Consider the following 20,061-nt stretch of genomic DNA (forward strand, 5'->3'; position numbering starts at 1 on the left):
AAAAACTAAAAAAAAGCAAAAAAACTTACTCCCGGACAGGTTAAATTCAATGTTTCTCTGATTTACTTACTTACTTCTTTCTTCTTGTGTCCAGTATTGAACAAAGGCCTCTCTCTTGGACTTCCACAGTTCTTTTGGACGCGACTTTCTTCCAGTGCAGGCCCGCCACTTTCCTAATGTCATCGGACTATCTTGTCTGGGCACTGTTCTAGACCTCCAGTCAAATACCTTTTACGGCCAACTTTCTTCAGGCATACATGCCACATGAAAAAGAAATATTTATTCTCTCCAATGTTTATTTCATTTACAACATTTTGAGTGTGTCCAAATACTTGTTCACAAATCTGGATTATCTCCAATTATAGGAGTTATTTTTCACATTATTTTTTGACATCTCATCAAAGATGAAGAAGAATATGGATACACTCAAAATGTTGTAAATAAATTATCTGGTCAAATTATAAGCTTAAATAATAAAAATGAAAATGATATTTTCTGGCATTTCTGATGTGTGTGATTATAATCCAGGATTCGGACCTCACATACTAATATAAGAGTTTCTGCTTCGTAAAAAGCTTCTTTACATCTCACCAATAGATGTCTCTAGTGATTCAAGAACAAAGTTTCAAAATTGGTTCATATACATATATAGAACTTCCAAGAATTTGAGTAGTTTGGTTGTCAATAATGGGTAGAATTGGTGAATGTTACACGTGTGTAAAGTGATAACTTTAACCAGCCTATGACGGTCGTCAGCCCCGTAAATGTCCAGACTTCCATATTCTTCTTTATCTTTGATGAGATGTCAAAAAATAATATTTATTTAATATCACCAGATACTGGTACCGGAAATGCAGGACTGATTATCCTGCCTTTACATAATTGATGATCAACGTAACATTGTATTCATGCAATGTAGTGCCCTGTGCACCATTTTGTGCGGAAAAGGTCAAGAAGAATTTTATTGATTGATGATGATAATATAATGTATAAAAGACTTGCGTAAAATTCAGAAACTAAACGATATTGGAAGCCATTTTTTTCCATTGAATGCTGTGCCAATGTTTGCTGTAATGATTTTCACATATCGTAGTTATACAGGAGAAAGTGACCAAGTGCATTTTTTACAAAAACGTGATCATTGACCATTTGATATCTTACTAGCTTAACATTACCCTGAAAAAATCCCAAAGTATTTTATACTTGGAAGTATAATATATTGACTTGTTAAAAATGACAAATTGCATTGATGTTTATTTTCTTGCCAAGCAAAAGTGACTTTATTGGCCCTTATGTTAGTTATGTAGTCACTTTCTCCTGTACGACTACGATATATATTTTGAATTTATTTCCAGTTTTACAATGTTTGGCTCAGCCTGGTTGGGTTTATCATGTGTGTGACCATCATGTTCCTGATAGACTGGACAACATCCCTCATCACATTCATCATCATCTTCGCCCTTTACCTCATTGTAGTTTACAGGAAACCAGGTCAGTGTATAATCTTATAAAGTACTAGAATATAATCTGCCTATTGTGATCACTTTGGTACCGAGAATCAATACCGACAATTTTTGACAGTTTTGATAACAATATTCGCCTGATAACATTAGGTAAAAGATAAAATAAAATGCAAATTTTATAATTTTTATTTATTTATTTTTTCTTCAAACTCTTATACGCACCCGATGGTGCATAGGGTACTGCTTCATATAAACATAGTGTTATCTTGATCGTTAGTTAACACATGAAGGAAAGGTGATCATCCCTCGGTTTCAGTCCTGGGTAATATTAAATAAATAATAGGGTGAAAAAATCACTTATATTTAATTGACCCCTTGGGAATCGAACCCGGGACCTATAATACAGTAGCCGAGCGTGCTGACCATTACACTTGAGTTTAATAAAATTTTCATATTCATAATAAATATTCTTTCAATTTAGAAATCCTGTATTGAACACCATGGTGAAGGTTTAAAAATTAAAAGCTTACGACCTGTCATTGGATGGTTTATGTTATCATTCAGTGACATAATCAATGCAGTTTTAATAATCACCTTTTTTTGATATACGAATTACTAAAATTTCAAAAGTAAATAATTAACATTTTCCAATACAAACTTACATTTTTTTTAAATTTTATATTTTTATTTTATTTATAGGAATAACCCGCAAAACTTCTATTTTAGATGCTTGTCTGCAGGTAGGATAGTAAGGATAGGGAAGGTAAATGTGAAAAATACATTACTAACGCCCAGACCAATTGAAAATAAATCTTTCTTGAATTAATTTTGCAATTGGCGGGAATCGAACCCGCGACGCAAGTTTCGCAGTCGAGCGTCTACCTAACTACGCCACGGCGCCTGTCATTAGACATTTTATTTCACAACTCAATGAACCAGGAAATGTCTGAAATATCCAGCATTTGTAAACGAAAGCCTGTAAATTTTGCAGATGTAAATTGGGGTTCCTCGACGCAAGCCCAGACGTACAAGACAGCTCTTACATCGGCCTTCAGGATAACCAACATGGATGAACATGTGAAGAACTACCGGCCCCAGATCCTGGTGTTGGCTGGTAATCCTCAGACCAGACCTCCCCTCATGGATCTGGCTTCTCTCATCACCAAGAACAACTCTCTGCTACTGTGCGGGGACATATCACAGGTTTACAATAAATGTCATTTTACCTACTACGGCAGTCGCTTTTCTTCATATCTGATTTATAAGCAATCTCTTAATTCTTCATTAACCATTCTACCTTCGAGTTATTTTCAGGCATATTTTTTTATAAAGAAGCAAAAAAATCACAGCGTTTGTTGTCAAAAAAATATTGTCAGGTATGAAACCGCGGAATGGTGAAGAAAAACCATGCGTATCACGTACGTTCGTATGCATAGGGCGGTTAAGAGAACCAGACTTAACCCTTAGCACTGGAGTGCCGCCATAGAGGTGACATGCATGGTTTGCCATATTACTCAAGTGCCGCCGTTATGGCACCAAGAAAATAAAGTCTTAGTACGGAATATTTTTAATATATAAGTTTTTTTTACTTTTCAAAATTATTATACCAGAATCATATAAGTACAATCAAATAGTTATAAGTCTATGAATTTAATTGAGTTAGCGGTATGCACATGCCAAAAATCTTCAAGCGCAAAGCAATTGAGATAATGAGGATAAAATTGTGGTAAATTTATGATGATGAATAAGTTTTTGTCAACTCAATTCCTCTAAAATATTAATTCAATAATTGAAAAATAGACAACTGACATATCGCTCACTCCTTTCAACAACGTCCAATATAAAAAATCGTCAATTTTCAGTTGTGCGTGTTTTCAGAATGCCCAGAAAATGTACTATATCCCAGCAAAAGCAGCATATTTTTAACTTAATATTCAGTTTTTACCTAAAAAGATCTGTTGCATAGTAAAAAGTTCAATAAGTGGCTCGATATTTATTTTTAATACATTTTATTAAATTCTTAAACTAAAAACGATCTCCAGAAAAATCAAGTTTTTTAATATATGACGTTGTGGAAAGGAGTGAGTGATATTAGAAATCCAAAATTCTCAAATCAGAAAATGAATTTTGTTTATTAACAACACTTTCAAGGAAAAAAAATTGCTCATTGAAATATTTCTTAGATTGTTTATGATCTATTAACTTCTTTGAGTTCTTAGCCACACCCAATGGCGCAATGCCCCTTCATTTATATTGACACAGTGTATCTTAATTGTTGACTGCATAAATGCAGAGTGATCAGTCGAGCTATGCAGTCCAAAATACTGTTAAATAAATATCAAGAGTAAAAAGTATTACATGGTTTTTATTTTGACCTAGGAATTGAACCTCGGAGCTCTAGTACCGTAGTGACACGTAGTAACTACTAGTAGGCGGCTTTTAATTGACTTCTTCTCCTTTAGCCTTTTGTCCTCCACTACTAGAGATAGGCCTCTTCCGTGTCCTTCCATTTTTTTTATCTGTTGCTGTTGCAGCCTGTTTTTATCCCCCACAGCAGCTATGTCGTCAGACCATCTTGTTTGAGGTCTTCCCACGCCTCTTGTTCTCCTGAGGTGTCCATCTTAAAATTTTAGGGGTCCGTCTTGTAACATGTCCTGCCCATTGCCACTTAGCTGCCATGAATCTCTTAAAAAAAGTAAAGTTATTGCATATATTCAAGTGACCATTTTCATTCCTGATTTTTTTTTATGTCAACCGCACTCGATGGTGCATAGGGCACTACATCGAAAAAACGCAGTGTTATCTTGATCATTAACACATTAAGGAAAGGTGATCAACCCTCCGCTTCAGGTATCAGTTCAGAGTAACATTACTGATCAGGGCAGGGGTTCCCAATCTTTTTCAGCCTGCAGCGCACTCACAAGTTTACTTTCTACCTTTACTTAATTTCTACGGCGCACACTTTGGGAACCCCAGGATTAGGGCAAGGCATTATTCAATTCAATTAAATTTTCAATTAAATTTATTCAATAATTAATATATATATTACAAACTAACATTTAAGGCGTATACATTAAAAAAACAAATTAAAAAGTAAGCAAGAAGACTCTTGTTAGAAGAATCCCGCTTCGTAAAACTCCTTCGGACACATGGAACAGATCATTATGTATTATACCCAGCTGATTTGAAATGCGTTTTCTTAGTTAAGTGTCTTCTTTCGGTTCTAGGTTAAAATCTCCCACCGCAAGAAGGCGATGGCCGACAAGAGCGGGTACGAGTGGCTGCGGGACCGCAAGATCAAGGCCTTCATAGCGCGCGTGGACGGCTTCGGGCTGGAGGAGGGGGCGCGCGCGCTGGTGCAGGCGGCCGGCGTGGGCAAGCTGGCCCCCAACGTGCTCATGATGGGCTTCAAGCAGGACTGGCGCACCTGCCCTTGGGAGGACCTCAATTCCTACTTCAATGTGCTGCAGTAAGTGGCCTTACTTTGTCTTTTCATAAATTTGATGAGAAATAACTACACCAATTTATACATGATAAAAATAGTGGATGACATTGGTACCTACCATATACCAAGCTAGGACACAAAATGCCGAACCCTCTTCTAGTGGAACGGAAGGTCTGCTGACGACAGTCAACAGTCCGCCTTCTCCTGAAAAGTTTTTATGTGGTTTCCTCCCAGCAATGAGCAAATGCTCAGAAGTTCCTGATTGGCCCACACTAGATTATTCCTCCATATTAAAATAAAACATCTTTTTTTTAGTTAGAAGAAACATAAATTCACTTAATGACATATGAACCTTCTACATAATAAATAGGATCATTTTGTTTATTTTTAAAAATCAAAGTAAGGAGTTGAAGGTGAGAAAGATCAGTGATTAAGAAATCATCATTTTACAGTTTTATAAAAATACAAAATTGTAATTTTTTAACCATTCATACTTAAACATTTAATAAAAAAAATCTCCTCACTTATGTTTACAAGCACGACCAGTCTAATTTCCAATTCAATGCAGATGGTTGGTATGGTTTTGTCAAAAATACAATAGAGGTAGTGAAGTGATTACATTCAAAAGGATATAATAAATTTTTTAACTTAAGTACATATTTAGTTTAATCAGTGGACCAGCAGACACTACATTTGAAGGTCCTAGGTCCAAATCTTACGGTGTCATTTCCTCTCCTTATATGAAAAATAGATGACATTAAAATAATACAAATATGTCTGCTAGCGTGCATTATTACATCTCCGATTTCTGCAACTCCAGTAACGCCTTCGACAACCGCATGGCCGTGACGATTCTCCGCCTCCCGGGAGGTCTGGACTTCTCCAAGATCACCGAGGACGATCCCCTCACCCCCTCCAACCTGCTGACGAGTGGCGCCTCCAGCGGGGACCTGACCATCCAGCACCGCATTCTCGGGAGCGGGGGGCAGATGATGCACGCTGACTCTAACCTGGACATCATGCACTTGGCGACCAACGATGCCACGCTACAGAACTCTAACACCAACAGTCTACCCAACCGTAGGTTTACTATTTATCATACCAGTTTGATGAGTCTTTTATTTTTTATGTCGTAGAGCAGTGGTCTGCAACCTTTTCTCACCTACGACACACTAAAATTCTTCCTAGAATTCCGCGGCACACCAAAAACTAATATATGGACCATTAAAAAAAATTACATCCAATAATTATTATGTATATTCTACATTTTCAAAAATAGATATTATTATGAAAATTGTCATCGCGTATTATGTGTTTTATATGAAATACATAGTGAAAAAATTTCAAATGTCAAATACATTGAATTTGATTGCGGCACACCTGTATCTGGCTTACGATACACCAGTGTGCCACGGCACACCGGTTGCAGAGCACTGTCGAAGTGTATTAACACACTTCGGAAGGGAAAGGTTTTTCTGCCAGTTTGGTCGATTAATGCTTAAGGACGGGAAGGGTATTTTTCTGCGCCGGCCTCATTTCAAAGTCAGAAAATAAGGAATTACATATTTAATGTTTTTATATGAATATTGTGTACCAATCTCTTTTTTAAGATCTTAACTATATGTACGTAATTATCAAATCCCGTCGCCAGCGATCCGCGGATGTAAAAAAACATCCGTCCAAAATGTGTTAAGTAGATGCAAAACTGCACTGGAGGTTCGATTGCAACAGTCTGCAAAACGAGTCAAAGAAAGATTTTTTTGTTTCCATGGGTGTTTTTGATGTTTTTCTTATATTTCTCTTCTTTAACCTTCTTTCCAACTGAGTGTTTGTGATTTGATTCCAACTCTCTATGAGTATATTTAATTCAAATAACTATTATCTATGTTGGGTTTAAAAAAGAAAATGAAAAGAATGACACAGTTAATTTTGTATTATTAAAATTATAACATGTCTCTTTTAAAATTATGTTGGGTATTTTTTGTAAAAATTGTATTTATTGTTCATTTTTTTGATGAATGGATAGTCAAATTGGCAAATTATTTAAATTAGGCTCGAATTGACACTTTATCCACCCTATGCTCTGATATCTTAAGTTAATACATACTAAATACCATAAAAAATAAATCAAAATATTTTTCATTCGCAGCCAAAATTCCAAAGCACACGATTTTGAACGAGCTAAAGCCGAAGAAGAGAGCTCTGCAGAAGCAGATCATCTACCAGACCAGGAATGGCATCCAGCTGTCCAAGGACGTCCTGAGCAGGATGACAGTGTTCCAGAAGAAGCCCAGCAAGGGCATCATCGATGTCTGGTGGCTGTACGATGACGGCGGGTTGACTATCCTCCTGCCCTACATCCTGTCCACCAGAAGCCACTGGGCCGGCTGCAAGCTGAGGATATTCGCCCTCACCAACAGGAAGCACGAGATGGAGCTTGAGGAAAGGAAGTAAGTGGAAAATATACTTTTTAACTAATGTATTGTTGTGATTGGAAGCCTGGAGGGGAAGAGAGGGAGAGGAAAAGAGGGAGAGGAAGATCACACACACAATGGACCGATCAATTTAAGGCACCTCGGTGGTTGGAGCGCTACCTGCAGCGCAGTCAAGAGATAGTTGGAGAAGAGTTATTGCTTCAACAAGGGTCACAACCCTCAGTAATGAAGACTAAGACAGAGAAGAAGTTTTTGTTTATTGTGATAGACAAATTTTTGAGTTTGCCCAAATACTTGTTTGCAAATCTGGATTATCTCTAATTAGGAGTTATTTTTTACATTTACGACATCTCAGTATAGATGAATAAGAAAATTAAATTTAAAGTGGGTAGATATTAGCACACAGTGACTGCCGAATCAATTAATGGATTTTTTGAATTGGCAAAGCACCTAAAATTGCGTGATACATAAGTTAATGGATATTTGGCAATCGGTCTTGTTATACAGTGACGACTCAATTGACTATACATATAATGTTTTACATTTTTGACATTCTCAAGATGGAGGAGAATATGGAAGTCTGGGCATTTACAGGGCCTGGTTGGTCATGTGATCACTTAACACACATCGCTCACTCCTTTCAAGAACGTCATAAATCAAAAATCGTCAATTTTCAGTTGTGCATGTTTTCGGAATGCCCAGAAAATGTACTATAACCCAGAAAAAGTGGCATATTTTTAACTTAATATTTACCCGCTACAGGGCAGAAAATGTTGTTTTTGCATTTTGTAGAAAAGGTATTGTTTAATTATTTTTTTAAATAAACTAAATATTATACAAATGGAGAAAAAACCTTCAGGTTTTACCTAAAAAGATCTGTTGCACAGTAAAAAGTTCAGTAAGTGGCTTGATATTTATTTTTAAACGTTGTATTCTATTTTTAAACTTTAAAAACGTTCTCCTGAAAAATCAAGTTTTTTTATTTATGACGTTCTTGAAAGGAGTGAGCGACATGTAACATTTACCAATTCTGCCCATGATTGACAACCACACTACTAAATTTTTGCAACTCCTAGATATATCGATCAATCTCGTGATCCAGTACATGTGAGTTAAAACAGCCATCTATGTTAGAATGAGGAAAGCTTTTATTAAACAGAGACTCTTTTATTTGTATGCAAACTCTGAATCTTGGATTATAATAATGTATTGTATATATTAATGTATTGTAACTTCCCAACTAAATGATAACTTGTCAAAACAGATGTTTGGAATATTGAAAGCATTAACTCTGTGGATCATATTGATATATTATTTTGAGAAATAAAAAGACTTTGTTTTTTGATCCACTCACATTTTTACTAACCTAGTTGGTTTTATTAAACTTGTTGTTTCGGCAACAACCTGTTGCCCTCTTCAAGGTTTAATTTATAAATAAATCAAACCCTGAAGAGGGCAACAGGTTGTTGCCGAAACTAGTTGGCTAATAAAAATGTGAGTGGATCAAAAAACAAAGTCTTTTTATTTCTCAAAATAATATGTAACAACAGATCTCAGAACTGGATGATAACTTGTATGGATAGAGATCATACAGACACAGTATTCAAAAATATCTCGATGACCTGGAGTTATCTCATGATGCCTTATTTGTATTCCAGCATGGCGAACTTGCTGTCCAAGTTCCGCATCGATTACTCCAGCCTGACCATGGTTCAGGACATCACCGACAAGCCCAAGGCTTCTTCCACACAACTTTTCAACAGCCTGGTCAACGGCTTCAAGGAGTCTGATGGCGCCAGAGTTGGTAAGGCCTTGCCTTTTATTTATTGATTTTTGAACCAATAAGATCTCATATCTTGAATGTCTTTCGCAGATACTTTGTGGCACATTTTATAAACTTAATAAAATTAAAGAACTTTGTTTTAACCACTAAAACATTAAAATACTCTTAATGTTTAATATTATAGTTAGTTAAAAATCCTAAATGTACATTTAGGATTTTTTACGGAGTGTGTGGAAGTTTTTGGTAAGGGAATGTAATTAATTATGAGTATTTTAATATTTAAGAATTTAATAAACCCTGATGATGACAAGATTCTTGCCGAAACCTGTAGGTTAAAGTGTACTGATAATAAAAAAAGTGGTTAAAAGAAAGTTGTTTAATTTTATAAAGTTTAAAAAGATCTTAGGTTAAAAAAAAAAATTGTGATGATTACTGGATTGATTCAATCAATAATATTTTTAGTCTGATCTTATACAAACACGGATGTAACTCTTGAGGGCCACATATCTGTATATATTATAGATGTATAATAAAGATGATGTATCTTTTTAAATAAAGGAAATATAAAAGTTTGGTTTTATGATCACTTTATACACTTGTGTAACATTCACCGTTCCGCCCATTATAAGATCTTTGGAAGTTGTAAATTTTGTATCGAAAACTTGAAAGTAAATATATCTTTCATTTTGAATGAAATTTTTTACTTAGTAAATACCACTATTTGTTAAAATCTACTGTGACACGTGTTTCGATGCATTCCGCATAATTTTCAACACCTTTATTTTAAATGGCTTTCCCCCTATTAGGTAGGATAGGTGACAATTCTTTGTGATTTATTTTCACCTGTTGGAAAATGCTACTCTTGAGGTATAATAGTTAACGCATTGATATTTCATTCTTAGTTACTATCGATTTTCTTGTTATTATGTCATTTTGACATCAAGCTACAAACTAACTATCTTACTAACCATCACGCTGCTTCTTCACAGGGGTAGGCAGAAAGAATAGAACCCTACACCACTCTGTCTTTGCAAACATTCTTCGCCTCTTCTATATTCATCTCCTCATACATTATTATTTTACTGATTATTTCGTCTCCTAACCTGACCGTTTCCAAGTATTTCACATACGTGATCATGCCAAGTTTTTCTCGGTCTTCCTCTGCTTCTTTTTCTAACTACATTCGCCTCATAAATTTGTTTTACCGTCTTTTCCTCACTTATTCGATCCATATATCCAAAACATCTCAACACACATTTCTTAATTTTATCGTTTTTGCTTATCTCAGCTTTGCATTTCTTCCTTATTTCACCTATTATAAGCCATTAATATGATCTATTTACAATTTTAACATGAGAAATAACAGTACCGTAGAACGGGTCTACTTGAACTTTGATATGTTACTTGAGCCCAGTACAAAAAAAATATTTAGATCTGTATTTGGTCTACAATAATGAATGTATCGACATGATTCATTGTTTCCCTGACAGGTGACACTTATTGTCATGATACATTCATTATTGTAGACCAAATACAGATTTAATTTTTTTTTGTACCGGGCTCAAGTAACACATCAAAGTTCAAGTAGCCCCGTTCTACGGTATTAATTTATATTTTCATGAAATAATAACAGCATTATCATACACATGTTTGTTTAACAGAGTGCAGAATCCCTGACACGGAATTGGAGACATTGCAAGAGAAGACCAACCGCCAGTTGCGTCTGCGTGAACTTCTGCTTGAGAACTCCATGGAGTCCTCACTCGTGGTGATGTCGCTGCCCATGCCGCGCAAAGGCACCATATCCGCGCCGCTCTACATGGCCTGGCTGGAGATCCTCACCAAGGACATGCCGCCCTTCCTGCTGGTCCGGGGGAACCAGACCTCGGTGCTGACCTTCTACTCCTAGTCTAGAAGAAACTCGCAAATAATCTATGCGATCTATGAATTCGAGGCGCCACCTGATGACAATCTTAACTCTTACCACCCTGTAGGCCAGACATTCTGGCCCATATGATTCTAGTAGGCAGCTCCGTGGGCCACAATGTCTGGCCCGGCGCAGGTATAAGTTTAATCACTGATTTCTCTATCACCCAAGTATATTCTACCAAAAAATATTTCAGATAAATACAGTTAATCTAAATTAACATGGTCATACGAATTGCCAGACAGATTGTCTCAAAATCAGGGAACCAAAATATTTATTTTAATGGTAGAAAAACGTCGAATTTTTTTGATCAGAGTAGCTGATCAGTTATGAGAAACAATGCTCAGGGTGGAAAGGGTTAACATATTTATAGATTTGGTGTTTAATTTGTAGAAGTCCATTTTAATTTATGTATTAAATGTTGAATCAGTATGAATGCATTTTAATGCCTTGATATATTGACGGCTTAATGTTGAGAAAAAAGCATGAAAGAAACAGAATTCTAGTACAGAAGAGTCTCGATTATCCGACCTAAACCGGCCGCGGTAAGGTCGGATAACACGGAAAATGATAAAAATGACATTGAAATTGTGTTAATTATATTTGCACATCGAAAAGTTTTCAAATATGTACATGTAAAATGACTGAATGTAACATACTAAAACATCAAAATGCATTTACGGCAAAGTAATAAAACATGTTTTACAGTAGGTACACACTCATATACAATGCAGTGAACTACGAAACTAAACTTAAGCAAAAAAGTCCGTGATTGTTTCCGTGTCCGTGAAAGTCTTTTGTTTATCCGCTGTTTGTCGCCCTGGTAGGTCGGATAACTCGGAAGGTCGCATAAGCGAAGGTCGGATAATCACGATTCTACTGTTTTAAAATGAATTTCAGGCACCACCTGATGACAATCTTGACATATTTATAGATTTGGCGTTTAATTTGTAAAACTCTATTTTAATTTATGTATTAAATGTTAAATCAGTATAAATGCATTTTAATGCCTTGATATATTGACAGCTTAATATTGAGACAAAAGCATGCAAGAAACGTGTCGGGTTGTGGTTCCGTGGTTAGCGTCGTGGACTCTCGAGTCAGAATTTCTCGGTTCGAACCCACTCTACCACAATTTGATACCTATTTCTAATAATGAGCCGCTTAGGCTCACAGAAATAGTATGAAATTGAAGTATTTTTGTAAATAATAAAAACATAAATATTTATCTTTTAAAAAAAAAAGGTTACATGCGAATTCAAGGCGCTACCTGATGACAATCTTGATAAATAAATACAGCTGAAATAATAGAATAAAAAAATCTTCCGGCATTTCTGCATTTTAATGTAATAAAAATAAAACAACTAGAAAGCTTTTTCTATTAACTTATTTTACTCCTAGGGTTATTTTCTATATAACGCAGTGGAACGGCATTCTGGTACCTTTTTTCAAGAATTATATTTTGATTTTTTTGTAATTTTCTTTTCCAACTCAATTAGCGAAATATTGTTTGCGCTTACGTAACTGCAATCTATATTTACATAATTCATCAAAATGATAAAATAATGAATATTTAAAAAATATTTATATATTTTTTAAATATAAAAAGCTTGACATGAAGTAAATTCCGGAACCTTTGTTTTGAAAAAAGCCCTGTTTTAATATTTATTCAATTTACCCTGGCTGATCACCTTTCCTTCATGTGTTAACAATCAAGATAACACTGCGTTTATATGATGCAGTGCCCTATGTACCATCGAGTGCGGATAAGGGTTTGAATGAGTATTTTACCAGCGACTGAGTTTCATTGTTATTGACATCACCAGAGATCTGGATAATAAACACGTTTGCCATAAAATAAATTATTGGAAAAAGCGCTATAATTTGCGTTTAATTAATTTCAAATTTTAATTATTTCACCTACTAGAAAATGCCAGAAAATATTTTTTGATTTATCATTTTTTTGTTACAAAAATAAAATATAATATTATATATCGCTCACTCCTTTCAACAACATCATATATTAAATCGTGAATTTTCAGTTTGCTTGTTTTCAAAATACCCAGAAAATGTACTATATTCCAGCAAAAGCGGCATATTTTTAACATAATATTTTCCCGCTACAGGGCAGAAAGTATTGTTTTTGCATTTTGAAGAAAAGGTATTGTTTAATTATTTTTATTAAATACACTAAATATTTTTCAAATGGAGAAAAAACATTCAGGTTTTACCTAAAAAGATCTGTTACACAGTAAAAAGTTCAATAAGTGGCTTGATATTTATTTTTATTACATTTTATTATATTTTAAAGTTTAAAAACTATCTCCTGAAAAATCAAGTTTTTTGATATTTGACGTTGTTGAAAGGATTAAGCGATATATGTAGTTACTTATTATACTTTATTGTGATCTCTAGGATATATAAATATACAAATTAATATAAAATTAGATTAAAGTTTTTGTTTTATATTATTTCATATCGAGCACAATCTATTAATTAGTTCATAATTTTTTTTTTAAATAAATATATATTTACTATCAGTATTTGCACACGTACAGGATATGTGTTAAATGTGTTTCACCTGTCTCCATAGTGTAGTGGTTATTGCATTTGGCTGCAACATGGGCAAGGAAGCGGAGGAGGAATTTCAGGAAAAGGAGAATAGCATAAACAGCTCGAGTTCTTGGGATGGCTTACTCGTACATATACAAGCTCAAATAAGTTAATGTATAGGAGTCACTTGAAGTAGAAACTTTTATTCTTCTGTTTCATTGCCCTATGCACCGCTGAGTATATGTGAAGGAAATAGAAAATATTTTTAGCATATTACTCTTATAAAGAATATGCTAAAAATATTTTCTATTTATTAATATTTAAAATTATCTTAGTTCTCATTCATCATTATCCATTAATACTCTTTTTTCATCTCTTTTTTTTCCTCCGTCTCTCTCTACAACTTCACTTGGAAATTAATGAAATTTGTTATCATAACTAAATATACAATTTTTCTTTCTTCAGTGTGAGTGTGACATCTCAATAGGGTATTATCACTTGAAAGAAATATTAAATTAAACATGTACTACTTATAAAGTGATTTTTTTATTATTATTTGTATTTATAAAAATCTGAAAATTAATAATTTCATCCGAATTCGCTTGTCGAAAAACAACATTTCAATAAGTTGGTGAAATATTAGATCATTATGAGTAAGTGTGCACATTTTTGGAAAGTTAGCACTGAAGTTAGTTACCCAATACAAGTTTTCAATCAAACCTGCAATCAAACCTTGAAATCACTTCTAGTGATTTCTTGTATTATTTATTAGGTAATAAATAAATGCTGATAATACCCTATTTTTAAGTTATATATAAAAAACAGCAATCTGGAATTTAAACCAATCAGCAATCCCCATTTCGCCAATGACAAATAAATATGGCAGATGGCAATGATATTTTCTAAATATTAGAACTTACATATTTTGAAAAAAATGCATAAAAAAGTTTTGTATAAAGTAATTTTATTATAATAGACAATAAGAAATGTATTATGATTTTTAATTATTATTTTATTTAAAAAAAAAATACATAAACACAATTATTATTGTTATAGAACCTAAAAAATAGGATTTTGTGTAATAAACGTTTTATTAAAATGAAAAAATAATATCTTTTATTTTATGTCTTTAACATAATTATATCGCCTTTTTTAAAGGTAAAAATGGTGATAATTTTTATAATATAGCAGTTAGCCTATTTAGCCACCAAGAATGAGCCCAAAACCTGTTAAACGTGAAAAAAAATGCATACACCGATGCTCAATTCATGTTCACCCAATATGTTGAATTTATGGAATCTACAAACTGCCTCCAAGCTCTTTTATTGGCTGCAAGCTCCGTATTTTCTCCTCAAGTAAGGCCCGCATTGAATATTCAGACGAAGACTGCCGATAATTGATAGCAGTGGACATTCTGGCTGATATATTGGGTATATTGATTAAAGGGTATATTGATTAAAGTTCTCGGGAGGATTTGAAGTACATGGTTTACCTGCTTGAATAAAAGAATAAAACCTATAGGTGTTAATTTGAACAAAATAATACTATACATAGTACTTTTAAACATTATTTACTTGAAAGGTGATATTTCTATAATTTTTTAATCGTGAACTTCATATATTTGTATAATAATTCTATCTGGTTTATTTTGAAGAATTTTCTTCTTCATATTGTATTGATTTTATAAAAAAATAATATGCCGTTATATATCATGTACAAATGTTTTAAATAAAGTGGTCTTAAAAAATAAAAATTTGTTTTTCGTTGCGAATACAAAAGCAAATATACTTTAGAAGCTACGGAAGTTTTCAAATATGGGCAGCGCTGCATTGAATACAGCAAAGACTAACTAATTGAATAAAGACTGCCAACTCCGCCCAAAATCTGAGGCTGGATGTGACATCACTTGCGCGGCTGGATGTGATATAGCACCCGGCTGGGCGTGACTTTGCCGCAGCCGTAAGTCATGAGTAGTTAGTTTCTATTATGTGATTTGTGAATTCTGAAAAATAATTACTACATAGTAAGTCCACAGCCATGTTTGATTCTAATTTTTATATTTCTCGCAGTTTTGCCAATTTATTTTTTATCGCAGTCTCCACAAGAAATTTCATAAACACCGCTTCTATCTAATATGTTTAATTTTGATTTTGAGTTTCCAAGAATTTTACCTAAATTGTTATTAGTATAATACGCAGGTTGGATATGAGTGAAATTTGTTTAGTTATCAATCCAGTATGTATAGAGAATTTTGTACCAGAATTTATTTTTCGATTCTTTGTTGCATGCCGAGTATAAGTGTTTCCAAGTCAAATAATTTTTTATTTTCTTTTTCAACATTTTATTTATTACCATTATTTTAAATCCGTTATTTATGGCTATTTGTTAAATTAAGTTTAATTCACAATTATAATTAAATGTATTGAGGGGGATGTTAATCATCTGTTTAGCAACGAATGAAAATTAGCAATTTTTTGTGAAAAAGGATGCATGGAATCAGCTGGGATGACTGTATCAGTATGTGTTGGTTTACGGTAAAAACTCAAATCTTACTTATAACTTTAATAGATACATCAATGAAATTTAGGCTATTATCATAATTTTTTTCCATAGTAAATTTAACATTACTATGAGGTGTGTTAATATGGGTGAGGAATGAATCTTATTGTCTATCGGTCCCAGTGAAAATACAAAAAATATCATCATACCTATACCATCTAAAAATACATGACTTTACAAGAGGATGACTAGAACTTAATAATTCTGTCTCAATATCATTTAGGAACATATCAGCTGATATCGGTGATAAAGGAGAGCCCATTAAGAGTCCGTCTCGTTTATAAATTCAGCCATAATCACGACATACAAATATCATAAATTCTTGTCATCTCTTTTACATATAAATCATCTAATTCCAATCGTACAATAGTTTTGTGAAAACAATTTTGGCATCTTCTATTGGAACATTTGTGAATAAATTTACAATATCGAACTAAATAATTTTAACATTAGAAGGAATGTATGTTTAATTTTATCAATAAATTATAAGGTCTTTGTATGCTTTATGTTGGTGAAAAAAGCTTACATTTTTGGCATCTTCTATTGGAACATTTGTGAATAAATTTACAATATCCAACTAAATAATTTTAGCATTAGAAGGAATGTATGTTTGATTTTATCAATAAATTTTAAGGTATTTTTATGCTTTATGTTGGTGAAAAAAGCTTATGAAAGATAATTAAATTATTTAATAATTTACATATATTTATAAATTTGGTGCACTCACAAATGATACAACTGGTCCAATGGAAACATTTATTTTGTGTAGTTTATGTAACCCGTACATTCTAGGGGTTTGGGGATTTTTATTGATTAGAAAAGTTGGGCCCGTTTTTATAATTTAGAATTATTCGTTATCCAAAAATTCTTGGCAATTGTTTACATAAATTTCATTAATTGATTTGAAAGTCACTTTGTGGCAATATCAATCCATTTTTAATTTTAATTTAACTTGCTAAATGCCGCTATTCCTTAAAATCTATTGTGTATTATTAATCATTCCACATTAAAACACGTGTCATAATAGATTTTAGAAAATAGTGGTATTCACCAAGTTGAATTTAAATTAAAAATATATAAAGTTAATCCAAAGCTCCTTCTGTCTTTCTTTAACATATCCAACTCTTATAAATATCTAGTTTTTATAAGTAATATTTGCTCATCTAAATTAATATTTTCTCTTGATAAATTTTCCTTACAAAAAATACACATTTATATACAATTTTGTCAAGATTGGTTTTATAGTCTGCAAAATAAACGCACAAATCTTTAAAAAAAATCACAACATAACTACTAATATTTTCTAAATGATCTGCACTTAAAATATTATTATCTAATTTAATAGACGGCTCCATAGTAGACAAATCTTTTCCCTATGACATTTTATTTGAACTATATATTGATTTGTTATTACCCATTGATTTATTTGTTGTCCTAGTCTGGTCAGTACTTCTATACGGAGTTGGATCAAAAAGTCAACACCATGAACTGAATGGGTATTCCAAATGTGGCTACATTGTAGAATGCTACGCATTCCATGGACTGATATGGTCAGCAACGAAAATGTGCTCGAAAGATAAAGAGCAGGGTGACAGTTGCTGACGGATATCAAGGTCCGAAAGGTGTCCTAGAGAGGAGAGACGTACGAGCTATTACATCCTATCATAAAAGGCAAAATAGAGGGTCGACGAGGTGTGGGCAGAAGACATCTGCTCCGGAATTTGCGAGATTGGACGGGATCAGGACCGTCGAGGTGCTGTTTAGAGCTGCCCAAGACAAGGACTATTACTCTCAAGTGATAGTCGACGTCAGGGGGGGCTTGACATGACACGAACAGAAGAAGAAGATTATTTAATGATAGAGTCCTTAACACACTTATAAACTGGTAACATGATGGCCGCTAATTCTGTCCTCCATGTGCTCGAATTTGCCTGAAGAAATTTTCTCAGCGGTCTTGATTTAGTCTTAAATCGAAAAATCTGAAGAAAAAATAATTAGTACCTAAAATAATTTTGACTAAATTATTGTAAGTAAATATGGTTTGCTTACCCCATGTCCCATATGCAGATCTTCCCAAATCGCCTTCATTGTATCAATGGTTACTTCAAAATTATAGATTTTACTGGTCTGCGCTCTTTTTAGTCATCAAATTCCCATGATTGCAATGTTTTTACAGCATCTGTTCAGGGGTGTTCTGAATGGTATATAGCAAGAACGACAATACTTATGTAGCATATTTCACTTGAAATTTAAAATTATATTGATTAACGCAAACGTTACCTGTAATACAAAATATGTTGAAAATTTTTAAATCATCAACTGCATATGACACACGTCTCTGTGTCACGGCACAGATGTGTGCTGTGCGACTATCACGGATAAGTGTGTGATTTATAGGTGACTCAGGGTTCAAACTTCTGAACTGATTATTTAGGTGTTTATTGTTCTGCAAAGTGTGTGCCGCGGCGCACTGGTGTACGGTGGTGATTAGTTGGTGTTCTGCGGAAAAAAGTCTAATTTTGTGAAAATAACAAAAATGCTCCAAATTTTGATTGCATAAGCTCAGTTAAGTAGGCTCACATTTCGCATTAAACATAACATGTTAAATATGTTACCATAATATGGTAAATATGCACCTCTGAAATTTCTTAATTTGGTAGGAGTACCTTGAATAGAAAAAAATTGCGGAACACTGATTTAGGTTGTATTGAATACTGCTTGTTTTTCATTGTATGTAATCATATCTGTTAAAATCAATAAAGAAATGTATACACTCACAAAAAATGTGGTATTTAAACTATAAATTCCTTTAATTAAAGAAAACACTTCGTTTTTTACCACTTGAGTTTTATTATAGACTACATGTTTCAGAAGTTAAACTTCCATCATTCAGGTCTGTATAATAATGTTATTATACAGACCCGAATGATGGAAGTTTAACTTCTGAAACATGTAGTCTATAATAAAACTCAAGTGGTAAAAAACGAAGTGTTTTCTTTAATTATTGTAACATGTCTTACCACAAAGTTAATGCCGAAACAATAAATAAAATATAAATTCCTTTCATTGTCTTGAAGAAAAATATCACAGTAAAAGATAATTAGAATCAGGCATGAGAATATAATATATGATAGCGATAAACGTTGGAAAATAAATTCATAGATGCCAACAGACACTAAAAAATATGTATTTAAAAATATCACATGAATTATTGGGCATTGTTCAATTTACAAACACAATCTAATGTAAATCAATTCACCGCCAAGATTAACTATATTGTGTTGTACTTTTCATATTGAGATAATGTAAACAACCCTGTTAGCACTCACATCTCATTAATGAACAATGAGACTGAAAATAGCTGAAGAGGGAAAGTACCAACTTTTACATGAATAGTCAACTTTTAGGGCAGAGGCAGTAATAAATGTATACATATATGTATGTACTGGGATATATAAAACTCTTGAAAAACTCCTGAATGGAAGCTATCTCCCAGTAATCTCCAATATTTTCATTCTCATTAATGCAGTAGAAAATCTTAGTATTTTTGGGTCCATTTATAGTAAGTATAATCCATAAGGTTTAAATAAAAGCAATGATATTATTTACTTTGCCTTTATTTTTTCTTCTCCGTGGGATTTATACGGCGCTCTGTCAGTTTGGTGTGTATCGCAGATCCCCGGCCTCGTCAATATTATACAGCGTATCAATATGCTTCCATTCAGCTCTCTTTCCAATGCACAGTATATTTTGGTAATTGAAGATAAATAAAGCAAGTGTAGAAATACAAAGAAATTTGCAAAGCGAAACCGATTTCGTTGAATTCAATTTCCGCCACAGACCACAGACTAACTATTTATATAAAGACCGCCAACTACCTCGATTTTTTATGGCTG

The 20,061-nt window shown here is 33.4% G+C and overlaps 1 protein-coding gene and 1 long non-coding RNA gene across 4 annotated transcripts in view; one reads left to right on the plus strand and one right to left on the minus strand.

Moving 5' to 3' along the window:
• NKCC (sodium potassium chloride cotransporter) overlaps window positions 1–11,725 on the plus strand; it is a 68,305-nt gene extending 56,580 nt beyond the window's left edge. The window contains exons 11-17 of the mRNA XM_088262957.1: window positions 1,356–1,491; window positions 2,455–2,666; window positions 4,691–4,932; window positions 5,729–5,988; window positions 7,058–7,358; window positions 9,002–9,147; window positions 10,788–11,725. Of these exons, the coding sequence (XP_088119083.1) occupies window positions 1,356–1,491; window positions 2,455–2,666; window positions 4,691–4,932; window positions 5,729–5,988; window positions 7,058–7,358; window positions 9,002–9,147; window positions 10,788–11,035 (1,545 nt within the window). The 3' untranslated portion in view covers window positions 11,036–11,725. The remainder of the gene's footprint in view (window positions 1–1,355; window positions 1,492–2,454; window positions 2,667–4,690; window positions 4,933–5,728; window positions 5,989–7,057; window positions 7,359–9,001; window positions 9,148–10,787) is intronic.
• A 148-nt stretch (window positions 11,726–11,873) lies between these two features.
• Window positions 11,874–20,010, minus strand: LOC148307707 (uncharacterized). Of its 3 annotated transcripts, XR_015837803.1 has the most exons (4): window positions 19,775–20,010; window positions 18,446–18,664; window positions 18,215–18,359; window positions 11,874–18,144 (listed from the first exon to the last, which is right to left on the minus strand). It is a non-coding gene; the product is annotated as an uncharacterized LOC148307707 (long non-coding RNA). The 3 variants fall into 3 exon arrangements; XR_015837802.1 differs by having other exon boundaries at window positions 11,874–18,129; window positions 18,215–18,664; XR_015837801.1 differs by having other exon boundaries at window positions 18,215–18,664.
• Between the last annotated feature and the right edge of the window lie 51 nt (window positions 20,011–20,061).

This window comes from Brachycentrus maculatus, unplaced genomic scaffold, assembly GCF_059751285.1.
Source record: "Brachycentrus maculatus isolate JH-2025_06_01 unplaced genomic scaffold, ASM5975128v1 h1tg000194l, whole genome shotgun sequence".
Lineage (NCBI taxonomy): Eukaryota > Metazoa > Arthropoda > Insecta > Trichoptera > Brachycentridae > Brachycentrus > Brachycentrus maculatus.